This window comes from Chlorocebus sabaeus, chromosome 10, assembly GCF_047675955.1.
Source record: "Chlorocebus sabaeus isolate Y175 chromosome 10, mChlSab1.0.hap1, whole genome shotgun sequence".
In the NCBI taxonomy this organism is placed as follows: Eukaryota; Metazoa; Chordata; class Mammalia; order Primates; family Cercopithecidae; genus Chlorocebus; species Chlorocebus sabaeus.
In genome coordinates, this window is record NC_132913.1 from 41,648,125 (window position 1) to 41,666,487 (window position 18,363).

The 18,363-nt window shown below is 33.9% G+C and overlaps 1 protein-coding gene across 6 annotated transcripts in view; it reads left to right on the top strand.

The window, feature by feature from the left end:
- Positions 1–18,363, top strand: part of GALNT13 (polypeptide N-acetylgalactosaminyltransferase 13) — a 590,104-nt gene that overhangs the window by 543,114 nt on the left and 28,627 nt on the right. For 5 of the 6 annotated variants that reach the window (XM_007964986.3, XM_007964988.3, XM_073019693.1 and 2 more), the window contains one exon: positions 465–563. In XM_007964986.3, coding sequence (XP_007963177.1) covers positions 465–563 — 99 coding nt within the window. Of the gene's footprint in view, positions 1–464; positions 564–1,595; positions 3,056–18,363 lie in introns of those variants that run through there. The other variant, XM_073019696.1, reaches the window with a different exon arrangement.

Sequence of the window (18,363 nt, forward strand, 5' to 3'; positions counted from 1 at the left end):
GTAATGAAGCAATCTAAAAGAACATAAATTTTAATATTTAGCCAATTTGTTTTTATTTCCTTCCATGCAATAGTGTAGGAGTTCAAGAATAGTCAATGGTTATTTGAGTGGAATATGAAAACTGTGTCCTAATTTTAGAGGATTTGGGGAAGAACTGCTAATTCATAGTATGTAGCTGCTTCCTTCTTCTATGATACTATGCTATAAACAGGGAATGTCTCTTGATTAGATGCCAATGCCAATTCTGTTCAAAAACTTCAGGAGGAGTTTAGAAATGTATACAGGTTAAGAATGGACACAGAAAAAGAAAAATATATAAGCAGTATGTTTTTCTTGGAGAAATTTTCTTATGAAGTTGTATTATTCAGTTAACAATAGACAGTAACATAAGAAGGATTTGATGACTTAAATAACTGTTTGATTTATGTTTTACCCCCCCCCCCCTTTTTGTGTGTTTCCTTTAGATAAGAAATGTTGAAACCAATCAGTGTTTAGACAACATGGGCCGCAAGGAAAATGAAAAAGTGGGTATATTCAACTGTCATGGTATGGGAGGAAATCAGGTAAACTCTCCCTTTTTATCAGCTTCGTATTTTAGAAGAAAAATATTGTTAAAACTATCAGTGGAGACCATGGCTCACATGTTAATAACTATAAACTGAACTTAGTAAATAAATGTGCATTCAAATCTATAACTAATTTGGCTATTTAGTTGTCCCAAGGATCTTAAAATAGCGCTGAAAAATTAAATAAAAAGAGCAACACTTTCAGTGTGCCAACAGTTAATGAAGATGTCCAAATATTTTAGACAATCTCATTTTATCATGTATGAGCAAATGAGGAGTACATTTTATTCTATTAACTGAACATATAAAAGAATTCCTCCACATCTGTGATGCTTTCCCAATGGTTATTATTCTCTATTTCTTTTCAAATTTTTATGTATATCATGATTTTTAAGAGCTTTTGAAGTTTAATAAAATGTTTAAGTGCATAGTTCGATGTTGAAGGCTGACTAAAACTCTTGGACAGCTTTTCTTGTGTGTGACAAGAGTTCTTGTGCTCTCCTTAAGCGTTGGAAAATAGCTTTGCAAGGTGGGCCACATGGACACTATTGGACTGTGAGTCTTCAGACCAGAGCTATTTTACTGCCATAGCCACTTTGAGAGGTAGAATTTGGAGTTCCTGGGAACTATACCAACAAAGCAGAGTTTGAGGTAGCTGATCCTCTGTAAACAAGTTATCTACAGAAGTTTAGGGGAACCGCAAGATTTTTATCCAGAGGTAGAATTTCTGAGTTAGTGTGAACCAAGGTTGCAAAAGTTATCCTGTCTAGCACAATTATGGTTATATTTGTGTCAAGATTTATAAATGTCAAGATTTATTACAAAAATACTTGTTGATTCTTGTACTATAAGGAAGAAAATGAACTCTTGGGTTTTGGCACCATACTTCAAACATGGTCTGTGTTATCCAATGGAGAACATTAAAAGGAAGTTTCTCTCTTAAAAATTCTTAATTTAAAAAATCCTAATTAGTGTTCCAAACTGTCAATTTGAGAAAGAAAATATTTAAACAAAATTTCTAAATTACAGCATGGGAAATTGACCTTATGGAGGAAGAGGATAGAAACAACATAGGCAGACTAGTAACAAAGCATTCAGAAATGATTCCATTGATTGTTTCACTGATTCATAATGAATGTGACGGGCCTCTACTGCCAAAAACCAATGGAGTCTGGATGAATTCAGCTGGAAACAACAAAATGCTTAACTATAAGAGGACTAAATGTGTGAGGGTTTAATTTTCTCACATCATAAGAATTCTAACATTTGTTTAGGACCTCAATGATTTCATAAAGAATCCCAAAACTTTATATCTTTCCATTCTTTGGTGTTTCGAGTTAACTTTTATCATCAGCTGGTCAGAAGAGGACTGCTGAAATTCCAGACATCATTTCCACATCCAAGGCAGGAATATCAAAATCAGGGACGAACTGCAATAGCCATGTCTGTTTATCTTTTAGGAAAAGCAAAAGCAAAAGCCTTCCTAGAGGCTCAACACATGTCAATGTATCTCTCTTTGGGTAGAAATGTGTTACTTGGATATCCCTAGTACAACAAAACACCTCACACTCACAATTAACTGCTTCTCACAGTTCATTTACCAAGATATTGGGGGGACATTTAGAAATGTCAGCCATAATCTGTTTCAATAACTTATGGCAAAAAAATCAACTAATTATCTGCTCCATAATGTCATACAGAATTTAAAGAAACACTACTTATGAAATTTCTCTCATTCTATTGCTTATGAAAATGAGAAAGGTACCCCAGGTGAATTATCTACATAGAATCATTACATAATTTTTAACCATGTTAAAAATTACTTTATTCATCTACACGTTTTCAAATACCCAGAAATAAGCTATCCCACTCTACTGCAAACTTCTTGTCAGCAGTCCTAGATCTTATTCCTGTTTTCATACCCAGGACTTGCTACAGTCTTGGGACATGGTAGGCACCTAACGAATACTGGGCAAGTAAATAGATGAAAGATTGTATGGTCAGAACAGTAGATTTGTACCTTAGAACTTTGTAGACATTGCCAAGAAATAATGAGCTGTTATTTTCATAGTAACTAAAAGTATATAAAAACAGCTCAGGGATTCATAAAGAAAGTGATCAAATAATAAAAGCATAAAATCTATCCGCACTTTTATTCTAATGTGCTCTACAAGATCAATTTAATGACAAGATAAAAATTAAAACCATTATTTTTCCATCTAAATACTTAATTGCACATACACACACACACACAAATGTTTTTGGAGCCCTTTTTGTTATAACACAAACAATGGAAACAATTCAGTATTTACCAAGAGGGGATTGGTTAAATAAAGCATGGTATACACATAGTATAGAAAGCTATATACCATCAAAATGACTGAGGGAGGTCTGCATGTATGTCATTAGAACTTCAAAAGGGAAAAACAATCCAGACAACTTATTTTCAATCTCATTAATGAAAAAATATGTGAACATTTTTCTATATATGGTATCTATATATTTATATGGATGCTATGTAATCTATTATAAATCTATAAAAATCTATCTGAAATATAGATCGTATCTGATGAGTGGATATCTGGAAAGAAGACTGAGTTGGAAAAGAAATTTTCCTTTTTACCCCACATTTTTCTGCATACAGTAGTACATGTATTTCCTTCATAATTAAATAAGAATGGAGAAATTTAAACTATTGAGACTGGAAGAACATTGTTGTGTTGCATTACCCCACTCTGATTAATTGGGTAACTTATGGCAAATTACATAACATTTTTGAGTTTTGATATTGATTGTCCATAAAATGAACAAAATACTTCACTCAAATTTTTTCTAAGACTAGGAAAATTCTTAAAAAAATTAACACTAAACATGGTACATACTAGACATGCAATATGTATTGGTCCATTGCCATTAATTAGCCCCTTATTATTTCTATTGATGTTGTTAATTCTCTTATTTCTGAAGTTAAAAAATGTTCATTTGGTGGCTAATGTTAAAAGCAAGATAAAAGCACAACACTTCATTTGGTATTGTTGATCTCAAAACAATGAACAACCTCTCCTGTAACTTTAACAAATATATATTACGGAAAAATGTAACCATCACATAAAACTCAATTATTGTGAATTCTGCTCTGATAGAATTCAGTATTTCTAAGATAATTAATACTAGGAACCTGTTTCACTTTTTGTCTTTCTCACTTTAATAAAAAACAGATTTTAGAATTTTATTCTCAGAACTACCCTCCCTGGATTTTTTGCTGTTCTTTTATGTTACCATGGATGCAGCATTTATTTTTATGGTTATTTGGTTTTGGATGTTTTATAAGTAGCCCCCAACCCATAAAAATTACTCAAGCTTCTCTCTCTTGCTTTTACACAAAAATCACAACAAATGTGAAAATCCTTTTTTAACTTAGCTACTTTTCTAAAAAAAAAAAAAAGGTATTTTGTTTGTTTGTTTGTGGACAATTATACCTTAACCATTTCTCCTTGCACAGGAGTTTTGATAGTTTGGGGGTTTTTTAAGGCCTTGCAGACATCAGGAGGAAACTTACTTTTCAGTAGTTGTTAGAAATAATTTTCTTAAACACTCAGATTTCTAGCAAAAGCTAAATGGAGTCAATGAAAGTTTTTGTAGCAGGAATATTGCAAAAGGTAACAACTGGAGAATTATTATTAAATTCAACATGACCATTTTGAAGTGTTCTTTTTAAAGGCTTATAAATAAAAACCATCTTACTCAAAGAATAACAAAATTCAGCACTCCATTTATATCTATTCTTGCATTGATTTCTTTTCATTATCAAGGAAGTTCATGATGATCATTAACATTTTGAAAAGAATAAGAAGAATTTGATTAACTTGAATATAAACTTTTACAAGTGAAAGAACTTACAATTTACTGAAATAAAGTATAGAAGTTAGGAGATTGTCTTCTCTGTACTTCTGAAAGATGACATGGATTCTTGGAAGCACTTCTGTGTCCCCTACAATGTTAATGACTCAGATTTACATATACAGCCCCAACCTCTCTCCTGAGCTCTAGAATCTATAGCCAGTTAATTATTGTTAATGTCTGCGGACATCTCAAACCCACCTGTTTCCAAACTGAACTCATTTCCTTCCCTTTCACACAGTCATCCAAAATGGAAACCTAACATAGAAACTTACTTCTGAAGTCCGATTAGTCACCAAATCCCAACATTTCTATGGAAAAATGTCCCTACGTCTTAGTCCTTTTATAACCAGGATCTCTACCTTTGTTCTAGCCTAGATCTACTTTTACCCATATGGATTTAAAACCTTATTATTTTCATGACTCATAATTCATGCTACCTTAGTTTAACATCTCATTAAATTTTCAGCAGCTTTCCACTGCCCAAAGAATAAAAGACAAATTCTTTCCTATGGTATACAAACCCCTCATAATGGTATCACCATCTGGCTTTCCAGCCTGATCTACCTTGATGTCCCATCAGTCTCCTGTGCTCTAGACATATGTCTGGTAATTTCCCATTCCTTGCATGCTTTCAGTGTTTTCCTATCCTAGCAGTTCATTTACACTGTTCTCTGAAATTGAGCTGTTGGCTACACTCTGCTCCACTAAAAAACTTAAGACACGCTCACTGTTGAAAACCCAATAATTTGGCTTCTCTTTTGCTAGCTATTCACTAGCAACTCCTTAACTTAAACAGGACACATTTTAATGGATAAACTATAATTTATGTATTCATTGTTTTATTGTTTAACATACAATATTTGTAAATGTTCATTATTATAAACCAGGCCCATCAATTTCCTTGTAGCTTAAATCTGGTGATCACTACTATTTACTTCTTTAGAAATATGTCTAGAAGTACATTTGCTCAATCAAAGGCTATGCAAAATTAGAAGGCTTTTAAGGTATAGTGACAAATTTTTCTTTTTTCATAAAGATTTCAGCAAATTAATAAGACTAATAGCTAAAATAAAAAGGACTCTGATAAACATTTAACACAAATTACCCTTTGAGTCTCACAATGATCTTTGAAGTAGATAGTGTGATTATCTTGATTTTGCTTATGAATTTAATGGAAATCTTGAGTGATTAGTATCATGACTGAAATGGTAAAGCCAGTGTGAACCTAAGTCTGATTCCACACCAGGTTTATAGTCACTCTATTTGCATTGATTTCCAACCACACTTTCTAGGATTATAATCACAGTGGCCAACCCTGTGTATTATTGTTTTTGTTTGTTATCTTTGCTGTTTTCATATGGGAGAAACATTTTAACTTGTTTCAACCACATTTCTAGCATTATCAATGCATTTAATGATTTGAAAAACTGGCATTTAAGCATTTCAAAAATTGTTATTGCAAATTTTCTAGTGATACTGTTGATTATGTTTCCATTGAGGGTTGAAGGGGTTCTTTCTTCTCTTGTCATGTATAAGAGTACTTTGTTAAATACTATTACCCTTGTCATGCATGTTGCAAACATTTTTCTGACTTTTTGTTTACAGTTTGTTTTTATATACAGACTTTTAAGCAGTTTATATACTGCAAACAATGTTTGTCTTAATACTTTCTCTTTTTGGTGTAGAAATGCCATTCATTTTTAAAGTGCTTTGAAACAACATTTATATCATCATAAAGGCATAAATACCAAAATTGATAACTGGATTATAGTCTTATTAGGAATATGTTATATCTACTCAAACTGACACTAATTTTTATTTAAAATTTACATAAAGTAGCTGGGCATGGTGGCATGCATCTGTAGTACCATCTATTCAGAAGGCTAGGGCAGGAAGATCTCTTGTACATAGGAGTTTGAGTCCAGCCTGGGAAATGCAGCAAAACTCCATCTCTAGGAAAAAAAAAAAAAAAAAAAAAAAAAACCTCTGATACATAAAATATATTTATAATTAGGTAAAAATTAAATTAATATAATGTTTATAAAATAAACACTTTACTTTGAAATTAATCGCTATAAAAATTTAAAAATCCAATGCTATTTTCCTTTGAAGAGCAGCACATCTTTAATTAAAAATGAATAAAAATAGCCCCATACACATTGTACCTTTTCCTTTTAAAGGCAAAAAAATGTAAAGTAATGGAAAAATATTCACAACCTAGTGAATGCGTTTATAATGTTTCTTTTTCCCCCTAGAGCCACTCATTTGGAGAGAGCAAGAAAGCACATGGAAACATTCCATATAATTTATTGCAGTAAATGATTCAGAGCTATTTTTCAAGGTAGCAAGCCTTTAAGGAAGCTTATGCTAGCCATTTATTAAAATGCTATTTTCTGCCAAGATTAAAGAAGAGATCATTAGGTGTTATCTACACTTTTATACAAATGTCTCCTCCTCCTCTAATATCTGATTACTTAAATTGAATCTAACCTTATGACAGGTGTATTAAAAATTTAGAGAGTAAACAAATACTTTGTCTCATTACAGATACTCTCCTAGAGAAAGCTTAATTATTTTAGTAATGTGTTCTAATGTAGTCACAGACTGTAATGAATACATTCATTCAACAGATATGTATTCATTTTAAAGTTTGCATTTTTATACATACTGTAATTACTTAGAAGCCATTTCAATACTAATTTGGTCCCTTTTTAGTAGCTTGCACAGTGGAATTAAAACTTACCAGGGATTTCACAAAGTAAATTTGCAAGTTAAGTAGAATGGCCTATGAGGTAAAAAGGAAAATCTACCATTCATTAAATGTTTAAATGAGTTGGATACATGCAAGCTAGAAGAAAGCAGAGTTACCACAACTTCTATAGAAACAGGAATTATTACAAGAGCCTTTCATTATCATTGATGCTTGACTGGGAGAACTTCTCTGGTCTTTGCTGGCTTTGTCCTCCTGTCAGGAGATTATACTATACTTGGGATGGAATGGTGTCTTAGTCTGTCTGGGTTGCTCTAATAAACATACAATAAACTGGGTGGTTTAAGAACAACGCAATTTTATTGTACACAGTTCTGGAGGCTGAGAAGTCTAAGATCAAGACACCAGCAGATTTGGTGTCTGATGAAGGCAAAGTTCATCGAGGCTTCTTGTTGCCTGCTCACATGGTGAAAGAGAAGAGCTAGATCTCTGGGGTTTCTTTCATGAGGACACTAGTCTCATTCCTCAGGGCAGAGACTTCGTGACTTGATCACCTTCTAAGGGCCCAGACTTCTAAGACTGTCACACTGGGGACTGGATTTCAATGCATGAATTTGGGAGGGGGGACCCAAGCATTTAGACCACAACAAATGATAATTTCAGTCAATCATTCATCCAACAAAACCTGATTATCCTACTCGATAATAAACACTCTAGGGTAGTAGATGACTAAGGGGAAAATATCCAAAGAAAAGAAACATTTCACTTTGGCTAGTTTTTTTAGGGGATCATGAGTTATCTCTTTACCCTCAAGTTCTTCAAACAATGAAGTTTGAAGTTTCCTTTCAAGTAAATCCAATAGGCTCTGCAATCATTGGATCAGTCAGGTGTCAACAAAGCCTTAGGATACATGTCAGTGACTCTCTTATCTCCTTGCTACTATGTTCAGTCTTGATTCTTCACATTTCATTTTTCTAGAAAATTAATCCCCTCAAGTTTATCTTTAAGAAGGTGTCAAAGTTGTACCATTTCCTGGGCTTGCAGCCATTGTTTCAAACTCAGTGTGTCTATAATTACCTTATCTTTTATCCCAAGCCTTTTGTCCTCTAATCTCTTTCTTTCATCTTTTACATTTTTCTCTCTCATCTTTCATCACCCCATGCTCGCTACAAACTGGACCCTAAGCCCTGGGAATTCATTCTACTAGTCTTTTTAAAATCTATTTCTTCTTTTCCTCCATTAATAACTCAACTTTCTAAATTTGAGCCTTGATTGCCCCAGACTTGAATTACTACAATGATTTTCAGTGTAGTTTCCCCAAACACCAGCCTGTCCCTATCTTCATTCCAAGTTCCTTAAATAATTAAGTGATGACTCCTAAATTATCACTCCCAGACTCCCAACTAGCAAAATATACAAGCACCAAAAAAACACTGAAAGAGTTCCTAGTTATTACAGGATAAAATTGGCATTGTTTACACAACTTTGACCCCTTTCTGCTCTACTCCATCAACTTTATTGACCCTGACCAGATTTGTAAAAAATTGTTATTGTTAGTCGTTGTTTTTCTTATAGCTTTGCCTTTTCTTAAACCAGTTTGCCATGACCTTTCCATGCTTCATTATTTTTATTTTTTTGAGGCGGGGTCTTGCTCTGTTGCCCAGGCTAGAGTGCAGTGGCACAATTTCGGCTCACTGCAACCTCCACCTCCCGGGTTCAAGTGATTCTCTGGCCTCAGCCCACAGAGTAGCTGGGATTACAGGTACCTACAACCATGCCTGGCTAATTTTTGTATTTTTAGTACAGACAGGGTTTCACCATGTTGGCCAGGATTGTCTCAAACTCCTGACCTCAGGTGATCCACCCACCTTGGCATCCCAAAGTGCTGTGTTTACAGGTGTGAGCCACCGCGCCTGGCCACTTTTATAACTGTGTAAATTCTATCAATCTAGTAGATCTAGTAGCACTTCAAAAACCACCATCTCTATATAGTGCTGTATTTTTTCTGCTTTTCAATATACATTTATATTTCCTTTGAACTTACACTGCAGAATTTTTTCTCGTGTTTTTAACTTATATATTATTTCTCAATATTCTTTAATCCTTATGTTGTCATTCAATTATGTATGTTTCATTATCCTATCTGCAAAAATAAATTGTAATCTTGTTTTGGATGCAAGAATTTGTCGTTATTCTTAAAAAAAAAAAAAATCCCCCTACAGGAATAAACACTTACTAAATTTACTTATTAAAAGTAAACAATTGTTATAAAAATGTTTAAAGTTACCCAAGAGCCTACTGTTATCACAAAAGTAGCTTCAAAATTGACTACATAAAGTAAAATCATCTTCCTGGAGGATGAAATTGTTCCTATAGAAATGTGTGGATTTGGGGCTGTGGTAACTGAAAATGAATATCAAAAGATATCCATGTTCTAACCCCTGGAGCCTGTGCCTTACATGGCAAAAAAGATTTTGTTGACATTATTTTGTTAAAGATCTTGAGATATGGAGATAATCTTGTGTTGTCTGGATAGCCATGCTACCACATGTATCCTTATAAAAGGGAAGCAGAGGGAGAAGAAAGCAGAAGAAAAGATCATGTGACCATAATGGCAGAGCTTGGAGTAATGAGGCCAATAAGCCAAGGAATGGTTGCAGTCACAAGAACCTGGAAAAAGCTAAGGCTGGATTTTTCCCCCAGATCCTCTGGAGGGAAAGAGGCCCTGCTGATACCCTATTCCCACCCAGTAAAGCTGATTTTGGACTTCTGGCCTCCTGAAATGTGAGAGGATAAATTCCTGTTTAAGCTGCCAAGTTTGTGATAATTTGTTTTACCAGCCACAGGAAATTAAGGGCTCACAAAGAAAATTCTAGAAACAGTTATAGCTCAGAGTTCATAACTAGCCCACTTATTTGGACAAAGGATTCTAAGGTACTAAACCTTCCTCAAAGTTGGAAACATACATGATTTAATCCTGATACTTCTAAAAATGATGTAATAGCTAGAAAGAATGGACCTAAATTATATAGTACTGATTCTTCAGAAAGTTTTAATTGTAGAATTTTTGTTTTTAGAGATTCTATTTTAACTCAAATTTTTGTATTCTCTACCATCATAGTAATTGTAAATAACATTGTCAATGAATTATAAATCCTATATTAATAAAAATATAAAATAACTAAAATGAAATCCTTAAAATATTAAATGATATTGGCTCCTTCTGTTATTAGTTAATAAGTCCTGCATAGGAGTGTTAAAATTGTTTTATCCAGTAATTGAGCAAAAAATCAACAAATAACATTTTCTTGAGTCAAGAAAATTACATTTATATTAGAGGAACATCTGTGAAAACTTGGAGTTGATAAAAAACTTGTAGGAATTTGTGATCTGATCCTGCCAGGTGTTGCCCGGCCACAGTATTTTCTAGCATAGAAACGTTAAATATGTCACGTTTGACCCTTTTCTTTCCCTGACAAGAGTTACTCAAAAATCGTAAGTTTTTTTTTTTCTTAAGGTCTCCTAAAAATTGAAAACTAGTATTGGCTGTTTTTCAGATTTATCTTTTAAGTATTGTACAGTCTAATTTTATGTTTCTACCTATTGATAACATCTACCATGTAAGACATTTTTTCAAAAGTCTTAGAAAAATTGTCAATTCAAGTCAATCTAGAAAACACCTTTTCCATTTTCATAAAGTATTTAAAATCAATTTCATGGAATTCTACATTCATTTAAGTAAGTCACAACTTTGGTTCTTTGCTTTCTAGCTATGAGTACAAAGTTGATTATGTGATTCCTTGTGTGAATAACATTAAAAAACAGCTTCATAAAAGTTCAGATATTCCTGGTGTTAAAATCATAAGGATGTCTACTATGATTCTTGATAAGAAAAAGCAGTACATGGAAAAGGGACTATGGCACCAACAAGGGAAGGACACCAGACCAAATTGGAGAAGACAGTGTCTAAGAAGGCATCCTAGAAAATAACAAAGTATGTTAGTGCAAATAGTAGGACAAAAAAATTTATTCTGTTGATTAATTGGTTAAAGTATATCACCATCATCCAATGCATAACTGAAATTAATATTACATTTCTATAAGACTTAAACATTAAAATGATATTCTTTTTTTAATGTACATAAATGTGTATCAGTTTTATGAATGGGATTCTAAGAATATTTGGAAAAACTGCCCTTAAAGTGAAATATCACAGAAAGTGTATAAAGCAGAAAGTTTACTACCCGGGTTTAATAAAACCCCAATACGTACACAGACACATACACATAGATACAAAGGCGTACCTCAACCGTCAAGACATCTTTTCTTACTGAAAATGGAAAGCTGTTACCTGAAAAATTTACTAAAAGGAAAATGTTTTGCTACTAACAGCATCCACTTAGTACCCATTACCCACCAATTTATCTCCTCTACAGCTCCTGTTATTTACAGATGGACTACAAGCTCTCTGCTGACTTTACCAAGATGGACTTGTCTCCATTAAACTAGATATTTATTCCCAGCAGAACTTATTACTCCTGTGTGCTCTTTTAATCTTCTGACCCTCATTCTTTTCTCCACCTTGTCTTCAAATATTTTTCTCCTGTTTTATGCCTAATTCCTTTTGACTTGAGGCTATAACCTTACTCATTACTGTGAAATGTATTCTTGTTCAAGTAACCTTCTGGTCAACATTTTATCATATTTAATATTTTTAATTAAATGATTTGAATGCATGAGTCTATGTGAAGAATATTAAGGTCTTTTGAAATACTCTCCTATTCCCCATCACCCTTCGACTAGCTGGATGCCTATTTTTCATTGAGGACATAATTATTTTCACTATAACCATTTTAAGCATTTTATAATAGATAATATAACTTTATCTTGGCTTAATCTGTGTAGTAACAGTTTATTATTTTCTAGGTAAGGTAAATAATGTCTATGATTTCTAAATTAACAGTGTTGCCTAGCCCACTTTTATATTCTTGAGAAGGCAAGCAGAATCCATACTTATGATTAGTTGCTTTGCTGTACTTGTGATTGTCTTCATCTTAATGCATTTGCAATTCCATCCTAGTTATGATGACAGTTTTGGAAGAAATTAGGCAAGCGTATTCCTAGTTTTTTGCTTTTTAAATATGAAAACTGATTTTTTTCAGAAATGAAAAGATAGCACAATAAAGCCAAGATGACATAAAACTAGACAAGAAATTCATGTTCGAATATTTGACTAGGCAATGCTAATACTTTATCTCAGGAAGAAAAACATTAAGTTTAGAAAAAGAAAACGTGAAAAAATATGCAAGTGAAATGAAGATATTTGATATAATATTTTATAGCACAAAAAACATTTTATATTCTGTATAAGATTTTTAAAGGATTCCTTGCTTAAAACTTAACCAGTTTTTAAATGGAGTCATCAAATATAAAATACTATTGAAAGCAGCCCAATGTGAGGAGACTAATCAAATGTAAGCTACACATCAATGTGGCTAAAACAAAATGTTTTAGATATGTCATTTAAAGTTAACTATCCCATATATATTTTGCCTTGCTATGAATATAGACATAGTGGTCATACTATGTCAGCAAAGTATCTTCTATTATATATTTTACTTGCCCTAATTATATACTCATGTCAAGTAAAAAGGAATTGGATCTGAGAGATGAGATTGTCATTTTTCTATATAAATGATGAAAAATTATTTCTAATTTTTATTTTCCAAATCTATTCTTACCATTAAAAACTATCTTTATACTGAAATATGTCTAATATATTTTTCTTTGCACAAGAAATTTTTATATATGTTTTCTAGGATTTTATTGCATTCTACAGTAATTTGAAGCATGTATTAGTATGAGATGGGTTTTTTCTTTTTAATTACTTACATCATATATAATTACACATATAAAATATATATATACACTTGTTATAGAGAGATAGATATCCCTGGTTAAATCCACTTGGACACAAGATTTATTATAAATAGGCACACAAACCATATACTCGATCTCATAGGGAATACAAAAGAATCATTAGCAATACACCAAGCATTCATAATGCTCTACAGGAAGCATTCAAAAAAAGGTCTGATAAGGACAGGAATGGAATGGGTCTAAAAGACTCCACAAAGCACTTGGCATGCACAGAGAGCAGAGGGTGAGTAGGAACAGCAAGGACACTGCGACAAATGGAATTGAAAGTCTGGAGTGGGACAGTGGAAAATTAAGTTTTATAAGTAGAGGAGCTAAGATTACAATAGACGGTAAATGTCAAGCAAGGGAATTTTGACTTGAGGGGACAAAAGCAATGAGCTTTCAGACTACAATGGTTGTCAAAGGATAGTGTGTAATAAGCATCATGAAAATACTTGCACATTCAGTTTTGTTATTAAAAATGACACAGTGAATTCAGCCAAATATGAAAAGGACTTTTTATTCACGTTATTTAGTATTGAAGTATAATTTCACAGCAAGCAGGGGCAGACTGTAGAACCTTTTTCAATTCATTTCTTTTATTCTGCTATCAAAGGATTTGATCCAATACAAAGCATGAAGCTGCATGTGGTGTATACAGAAATGATACCTTTCCATTAAAGGAAAAAGGCTTCAGTAGGTAACCATGGAAACAGCCTAGTGTCCATTCCAATTTCTAATAGAAAATCTTGGTCTTCTAATGAAAACCTACCAGATAAACATATTTCTACTCCAACTCTCTAGTTCTAACTCTCTAAAAAGATTTGGAATATTCATTTAATTTAAAAAAGTAAAATATGTGTTTATGACTGTAATATGCAAAATTTGATTTTCTTTTAACCAAAAAATTCAAACATGCATTTTAAGATCATAACACCAAGGAATGATCAAAGCAGTCTTGATAGCTCACTGTGGCCAGTGTCCAATTCATGGTTTACACATTAATGAGAGCAAGTGCCACTTCTGGGTGGCAGAAATTGTCATGTTCCAATCCACCTAACAAAGAGACCTGATTTTTTTTTCTTCACTCCGTGAGTAAACCAAGTGACGCATGAGCTGGGCTTATTTTTTATTGTTATACTTTAAGTTCTAGGGTACATGTGCACAATGTATAGGTTTGTTACATAGGTATACATGTGCCATGTTGGTGTGCTGCACCCATCAACTCGTCATTTACATTAGGTATTTCTCCTAATGCTATCCCTTCCCCAGCTCCCTACCCCACAACAGGCCCCAGTGTGTGATGTTCCCTGCCCTGTGTCCAAGTGTTCTCATTGTTCAATTCCCACCTGTGAGTGAGAACATGTGGTGTTCGGTTTTCTGTCCTTGCGATAGTTTGCTGAGAATGGTGGTTTCCAGCTTCATCCATGTCCCTGCAAAGGCCCTGAACTCATCCTTTTTTATGACTGCATTGTATTCCATGGTATGTATGTGCCACATTTTCTTAATCTGGTCTATCATTGTGGACATTTGGGTTGGTTCCAAGTCTTTGCTATTGTGAATAGTGCCACAATAAACATACGTGTGCGTGTGTCTTTATAGTAGCTTGATTTATAATCCTTTGGCTATATACCCAGCAATGGGATGGCTGGGTCAAATGGTATTTCTAGTTCTAGAACCTTGAGGAATCGCCACACTGTCTTCCACAATGATTGAGCTAGTGTACACTCCCACCAACAGTAAAAGTGTTCCTATTTCTCCACTTCCTCTCCAAGCTGCACTTATTTTTTAAATGTAGGAATCTTAATGTGGTATTACATATAAATCTAACATAAGGACATGGCCCCCAATTTCTGACTTAAGCTTTTAGAGACAAGTTAAAATTGATCTCTAGGATCCCTTGTACAGAAGAATTTCATGTAATTTTTGTAGCTCATGCCAGCTCCAGGAGGTACAACATAACCTTCCCCCTCCCCTGGCATGTGTGCTGTGTTGACTTTCTTCCAAAGATTACAATGTGGGAGAGGATAGTGGCAACTTTACAATGGAGAACTATTGGCAAATACTACCTTGAGTATGTAATCAAGATTCTATAATGTGAGTCATAGTGATACCATACACCCTTGATATGATGTGATGAGAATGGCACTGTACCCTTGTGGTCTTCCACCCCCAGCCCTAGACCCCTAATCCAACCATGAGATAAACATTAGAAAAATTCAAACTGAGAGATATTCTATAAAGTGCCTGATAAGTATTTCTCAAAACCATCATCAAAAAGATAAAAGTCTGAGCATCTATCAGAGTAGGCTGAGGGGATATGATGACTAAAAATGTATTGTGGGATGGGATCTTGGGAAAAAAGGAGCATGGATTGAATTTGCAGGGGAACGTGATGGAAAAACCTAATGAAATCTGAGTAAATGCTGGAGTTTATAAAAGTATCACCAAGAAGTGAAATGCTAAGTGTGTGGAAAGAACATGGGACTTGGAGCCTGACAGACCATGGTTCCAAGACTGGCTCTCCCACTTGCAAACGGAGTGACTTTGTAGAGCTTCTTTAACCTTTGCAAACCTCATAATCCTAATTTTCAAAAGAGGAATAACACTGTATGTGCTATATCATATTTAATATACAGTATATTTTAAATGGCATCTGTCTTTCCTAACACACAACAGTCGCTCCCAAAATGTTCTTTCTCCCCTTGCTTCCAGCCCAACATCAAAAGGCTAGCAACTCTGACCCTCTGTCTGGAGGTTTGCACTCCAAAGGCTGCTTTGCCCATCAGTCACATTAAATTCTGCTCCCTGGAAGCTCACCTCAAGCAAAAGGTGAGGGCAGATGATGTATAAATATCTCAGCCCTGTCACTCTTTGAGGGACTAATTCTGACATGCTTATTCTACACTGGTTGCCAGGGATCCCCAACAGAATTAAGCTCTAGTTATCCATAGTGTAAACAATTAGAAAATTTACCATGTATTAGCCTTTTCTCTTCCCTACCACCACACTTGTCTTTTCTGAGATCATATTCCTAATAAACTACTTGCACTTGAATTACTGTCTCAGTGTCTGCATTTGGGGGAACCCAAACTAAATAGATCCTGCTCTTAGTTTGCAGCAATACTGAATGCTGTAAGTAAATAAGATTTCTTTAAACTTGAAACTATCTAGAAAACTTTGATATTATTTGCACCCAATGCAAGCATTGTGGTAATAACTGCAAGGTAAATTTTGAATATTGCGTCTGGTAAAGAGTACTTTCCCTTTACAGATAGAGAGTTGAAAACGATACATAAATATATCATTATATCATTTAGGACATTATAATTTGGCTTTCTAGTCTTTTTATATATGTAACAATTTTATCTAATTACATGCTTGAATATATCTGGTATAGTATATACCAGAGTTTTAGGAAGTATCTAAAGATATAAGTGAAAACTTTTAAAATTATATGAAATGTTACAAAAACACCTGTAAAAGACATTCAGATGGGAGAGCAAAAAGTCTTCTATTATTTTTAAGCTATTAAACTGAACACTAAAATTAATATAATAGTTTATATAGGTATCATGTGAATAATATATATTATTGTTGTTATGTCTATTTTACATTCACAGGCTTAGATCAGTAAGAACCTCAAAGACCAGATATGTTGCTGCACAGTGGTACCAACTAATGAGACAGGCATAAAGGAAAACTATGTATGTATGTATGTTACCCATTGCTAAAGAAGAATATCTCATTTAGGAGTCAACACTCTTCCCTTGAAATATATGTTCAAGAGCCAGTTCTTCATAGAATAAATATTTAGGAATGATACAGTTGAAAAAACATAGACGAATATACCATCAAGAGAAAGATAAGTTGCTAGAAGACCATTATGCAAAGAATGGAGTTCAAATGAGGTTGGAATAGTGGGAGAAATTCTTACAGAAATGATAGCAGTGGGTTAGATGTATGTGTATTGAATTCAGTTCATGAAGGTCATGTGTAATTTGGATAAACCAGACACATTCAACACACAGAAAAATATGTTGAATAAATAGATGATTGAATACCTGAGACAAAGAATGATGGAGATGCATCGTGAAAAATGGTGTTTCACATGGTGAGAACCATTCTAGTTTTTGCGTGTTTCCTTTTTCCTGATGGTCCCATATTAGTTTTCTATTGTTTCATAACAAATTGCTACAAATTTAGTGGCTTAAAACAACACAAAATTATTGTTTCACAGTTTGTAAGAGGAATTCAGGCACAGTGTGGCTGGATTGTCTGCTCAGGGCCTTACACAGCTGAAATTCAGGTGTTGGCCAGAGCTGTGATCTCAGTTGAGTCCCTGGGGATTCCTCTTCCAACCTCTCTGGTTCCTGGCAAAATTCAGTTCCTTGCAGCTGTAAGATTGACTTCCTATCTTTGTTTGTTGTCTGGTTCTCTGCCAGGGTTGCTCTCTGCCAGCAGCTAGAGACTGCCCTCAGTTATGTGCCATGTAGCTCTCTCTAAATCATGGCAGTTTTCATCATCAGACCATCTGGAGATTCCCTCTGTTCAGTGCTAACCCAAGGTTGTATCTAATATCTTTGTAATATAATGTAATGTGATCTTGAAATGACCGTCCTGTCATGGCCACAGTCTGTCCCGCACTTAAGGAAGTTATATAGGGCATGTATACCAGGGGACAGAAACCTTGGATCATCTGCAGATTATACATCAGTCACAAAAAAAAGCAACCTCTGTACATTCAAGCATAATTTGTGGGATATATTTTGGAAGGGATTCCCAACTCAGCTTAAATTTGTAATTTATATTCTTCAATACTGCAATAGTAAAATATGAGTATCTGCAGCATAATATTTATAAATTAGATTTCCCAAATTGTAGACTTCCTTTAAAACCCTTCAGGGCAGAGTCAAGTACTAAAAAAATACATACAATTTAACATCGGTAATGTTTAAAATGGGAAGTTTTAACAATGAAGTAGAAAAGAGAAATGTCAGTCACATTTTGTTATTATATTACTACATATTGCTTATTGTATTATCTTGCACTCTTGCTCTGTTTCCCATAAAGACTAGGGAATTTCAAAGACAAATTGTTTTCATTTCAATTCAGTTAGTAATTATTGGACACTACTCTCCTACTAGAAGAGTTTGCACAGGGATTCAAAATGTATCCTTAGCATTGTTATTGAATCCACGAGATTTTTTTTAAAAGAACCTAAAAACCGATAGGAAAAGATGAGATAGAATATAATCAAATGTA